The following is a 4852-nucleotide window of genomic DNA, read 5'->3' on the forward strand; positions in this document are numbered from 1 at the left end:
CCAAAGAGTACCTAATGATCATTAAGTACTCCATGCTCTTGGCTACGTTCCACTCTGGTTTGCTAACTCTTTTGGCTATAAGTATTGGCTAATTTTTTTTAATGTTTTGATGGCCTACATTACTTTAGACTTATTGTTTTTTGATTCTGTTCGAAAAATAGGCTTAACGTGAGACGAATAAAAGATAAATAAATTGTCCCCAATGGTAATCCCAAGAATATAGAATATGAAAATCGAAAGAGTATATGATCAATGATGCTGACTTATCAAGTCACTTTAAAGTCCAATAAAGGTTTGACTTTCCTTCCTTGCACACTTCTTTCAAGGTGTCCATGACAAATCCTTGCTTACGCTTACAAGATCTTAGGAGGGTTGTGACCCATGTGTCTGGCCGTTTTATAATTTTGATTTGAGTTTGAGGATAGTAAAAAGAAGACGGGGCCTTTGTTAGAGCTGAATTGAGCTATGGCGGCCCTTCAGATTGGTTCCCGACTTTTGAGACGTGTTCTTCCTAGATTCAATCAGCTCTACAGCACCGAAACTAGTAGTGAGTACGAGTCGTTTTACTTCTGTCCAATTCTAGTCCAAGATGTGTTTGATGTTCTTGTTCCATTTGATTCATCAGATAATGCAGATGTCGGAACAGACAACGGCCCATTGATTTCTTCCCTGGATCGTAAGTCAATAATGACTTGTAATTTTAGAAATAGTAGACTAATCCTTTGGAACAGTATTATCATGGCTTTTATCTCCCAGCATCGTCTGGATTGAACGATGAGCAAAGGCAAATCCAGAAGATGGCAACCGACTTTGCACTCAAGGAAATGCGGCCATATATGGATAAATGGGATCAGGAGGTAAAATGAGTGGTCCCTCAAGAAAGCTCATGCCACAATTATGTGGATTTGTGCGGGTTTTCCAGGAACTTTTCCCCGTGGATACAATGCGTCAAGCAGCGGCCTTGGGATTTGGGGGTGTCTATACCCGCACCGATTTTGGAGGTACCGGCTTGAATCGTTTGGAAGCTTCCATAATCTTCGAGGCATTATCACAAGGATGCGTTTCAACCACTGCTTACATCACGATTCATAAGTATACCAATACCTTTGACTAGACGATCTTCAACAAAAAGATACGGATTCATTGGCTCATTTCAGCATGGTTACGTGGATCATTGACACGTATGGCAACGATAAACAGCGGGAACACTACGTGCCAAAATTGGCGTCGATGGAGCATTTCGGATCGTATTGTCTGACGGAGCCTGGATCTGGATCTGATGCCGCCTCATTGAGTACGGTGGCCAAGAGAGAGGGGGGCAAATTTATCGTTAATGGCTCCAAAGCCTTCATTTCGGGTGGAGGTGAATCGGATGTGTACTTGGTCATGACCAGGACACAGGGTGAAGGGCCTAAGGGCATTTCCTGTTTGCTCATTGAGAAAGGCACGCCTGGATTGAGTTTCGGAAAGAAAGAAAAAAAAATGGGCTGGAACTCTCAACCCACAAGGTAAAGTTGCCGGGTTGCGAGTATTTTGTTCGAAATGAATTAATGTCCTATCACCCCTTAAGAGCGGTTATCCTGGAAGATTGTGAGGTACCCGTGGAGAATGTCATTGGAGCTGAAGGTCAAGGATTCAATATCGCTATGGCTGGTCTGAATGGGGGTCGCCTCAATATTGGTAGCTACGAAAAAGAATTAACCAGAATGCCATGTTGTCGAAATTGTAAGTGTTTCATCTTTCTAGCATCCACTTCTTTGGGGGCAGCTCAAGCCAGTATAGAAGCTACGCGAGATCACGTCAAAGTTCGGAAGCAATTTGGTCAATCGCTAGCATCTTTTCAACACATTCAATTTGAAATCGCGCAAATGGCAACGAAACTCGTGGCATGTCGCACCATGGTACGAAATGCAGCGATGGCCATGGATACCAAGCATCCGGATATTGTGACGTTATGCTCGATGGCCAAACTTTTTACAACGGATACTTGCTTCGACGTAAGGAACTAAGCGGAAAATTCCGAATCACGTGTTTCCCACAATCTTGTTCATAAAATTGATCTTTTTCGATGTAGATTGTGAACACCGCACTTCAACTCCATGGCGGGTATGGGTATCTCAAAGATTACCCCATTGAGCAATACCTCCGCGATATTCGTGTCCACCAGATCCTTGAAGGCACGAATCAAGTCATGCAAATCCTCGTTTCTCGTGCAGCATTGAAATAGCTTGTTAAGAACCATGATGCCATATCTGTTTGCCACCTCATAGAAGCGAAACCCTTTACTAAATCTTCTAGAAAATATATTCCTGATCATTCTTTCTGATTTACTGGCTTCCATTTTTTCAAGTTTGCCCACATTGAAGTCTTTGCTCAACGTGATATTTATTGGGACCCAATCGTTCTGATGCCTTCAGGTGTCAGCCTGAGAGAATACAAAGCACTTTTTCGTTTCTTTTGTTTTTGTCATATATACATGAATTTATTGGCCCGAATCTTGTTATTCAAAATATAAATCGAAAAAGCAACATATGAAAACATGAATTCATGTCTTAAGTTGACTTTAGTTTCCACGTATGCCATAAGTTTTTTCTATTGAAATTGGTGATCAAACTCCTTTCACGAGGTTCATGAATTTTGCTGGAGCAATCTTCACTGAAAGTAATCAACATTTTATGATTGAGCTGAAACGAACGCTCGCTTTCTCACCTTACGTGACCTTTGGCAAAGCAAAGAAAAATGGCCACCAGGGTCCTCGTAACAATTGGGAGAAAAAATCCAAGCTTGGTAGCATTTTTCGTGGTACCATGTTTCGTGGGATAAAAAAGAAGTCCTCCCAAACAGCACGATGACGATGATGATTCTTCAATCGTTAGGGAGTAAAAGGCTATGACAGGATAAGGGCGCTCATTTCAAGAGGGAGATGGTTATATTCTGTAGTGATGTCCTTGTATAGTCTGTACATGTTTAATTAAAAAACAAGTAAATTAAATGTTAAGTTAATCTTTCTTTGCTAATCTTATCATTAGGTAGTCTCTTTGAAGTTTCCCAAAGCTGAAGCTTTGTTAGCCCTCGAGGGGAATGGAAATGCCTTCCTTCCAGTGTGCATAAATCTTTCCCCATTTAGATTTATGGATTCGTGGATAAAACCATAGAATGACAATTGTCCTTGGCACAAGGAGAAGACAAACTCCCTCTCTGTGCAACCCTCTCACACGCAGATGTGTTGGAAGTGGGATAAGTGGTCGATTGGGTCCTTAATTGTGCACGCCAATTTGGAGCAAAGCATAATTTGTGTACATTTTTAGAGTCAAACGCCGTCACTGCTTATCTCATTGCGCCTCACTCGTTCTTGCAAATTTTGTCCAATTGGGATTGTGTACAAAAGACCTCGAAAGAACCATTTCGTCACCATCATCTGATTCAACAAGACTCAATCCGTGTTCATGGACAACTTCAAGCTCTGCACGCATCCATGGACTAGTTTACTCTCAGTAGACATACTGTTGAGTATGTTGTTATGGGTAATAGGGTAACACCATTATGCCTCTCTTCCCGTAGAGGATATGATGACGCAATATCGAAATTTTGATAACAAGCATATCAGTCCATAATTGAAAGGCCGAAAGCAACTTTCAACATTGATTTTGAACTCGAGGTCTGGTGAAAATGCTGTTGCTATGCTTCATAGTTCTTCCCCATAACTGGGAAGTTTTTATTCTTACATGTCTTTTTTTGGATTTGGTGCCCAAAAAATATGAAGCTTCACTCTTCAAGATTTGCCAGCATTGAGAAAAGGCTCCTCGGAGTCCAGTATTATGTGAGATTGTTTGTTGTCACCAATTTGCAACTTCTCAATGGACTCTTCTGCTAGGTTCTTTGGAATTGGCAGCCCAGCATCCTAAGAAGATCCTGGTTGTGTGATTTATCCAGAAATGCGCACCTACAAATTAGACTTCTATTCTATGAATGAATTCATGACGTCATACGATGACGTTTCAACGGGAGCTCCATCAGTAACGAGTGTGGGTTTCAAGACGTTTATTCTATTCACGAATGAGCGACAATAATTTACTAAAACTTGCATGAACTGCCGATTAATCAAAATGTCATCTTGGGTCCGCAACCCTCGGCCTTTTGAATAATTACTCATTTCAGCCAACACATTCGCTTCTAACGTTGAATGAGTCTTGAACCCAGAGTGAGTGAGAGAAACAAGACAAGTGATTTTTCAACATGCCAAACTCAATGTCAAATGTGTTGTTGCAAAAATGAAGCCGATGACAAAAATGTTCGAGGTATATGACATGGTTTGTTGATGTTTTAACCACAATGTCTTCAAAGTTACCCATGTACACATTGCATACGGGCCAAGCGTTTTGTGCAATCTTGGTTCGTAAAATACGCGATAAGCATGCTAACAATCCTTCATTTGGTTCGTTATTGGGTAAGAACCAGACAACTTAAGCATTCTGTGTGCGCATGGCTAGATTAGAGTTGAAATTTGAGCGCGACTAAAGAATTCATGCATGGCAAGTTTATCTTTAATTGAAACAAAGAATTACTTTACGGCTCATTCCTCACACTCTTTTTAATACCATACAATGGATGGTTTAGGAAAAAAAAGCTTTTTAGTTTTCGTGTATTGAAACAAGGACGGTGAATGATTCATAATCCATCCCGTTAGGATGGTTAAGAACAGGATTTGACTTGTCTAAATAATTGCGCCTCGACTTTGGGCTTCGGTCAACATTTAAGATATTAAGCCAAGGAAAACATGTAACATAGGTTGCTGAAAGACAAGGGGAGGGCAAACTAGAACTGAAATGACGATAATAACTATGGCAACCAG

General features: G+C 40.8%; 1 protein-coding gene across 1 annotated transcript; it reads left to right on the top strand.

Moving 5' to 3' along the window:
* Nucleotides 1-303: 303 nt before the first annotated feature.
* LOC131877321 (isobutyryl-CoA dehydrogenase, mitochondrial-like) lies at nucleotides 304-2326 on the top strand. The gene is made up of 8 exons (XM_059222938.1): nucleotides 304-547; nucleotides 626-676; nucleotides 757-857; nucleotides 923-1092; nucleotides 1158-1508; nucleotides 1571-1680; nucleotides 1747-1997; nucleotides 2075-2326. The coding sequence occupies exons 1-8, from the start codon at nucleotides 466-468 to the stop codon at nucleotides 2225-2227; spliced, it is 1269 nt and encodes a 422-aa protein (XP_059078921.1). The 5' UTR covers nucleotides 304-465; the 3' UTR covers nucleotides 2228-2326.
* The last annotated feature ends 2526 nt before the right edge of the window (nucleotides 2327-4852 follow it).

Source organism: Tigriopus californicus, chromosome 3, assembly GCF_007210705.1.
Source record: "Tigriopus californicus strain San Diego chromosome 3, Tcal_SD_v2.1, whole genome shotgun sequence".
Lineage (NCBI taxonomy): Eukaryota > Metazoa > Arthropoda > Copepoda > Harpacticoida > Harpacticidae > Tigriopus > Tigriopus californicus.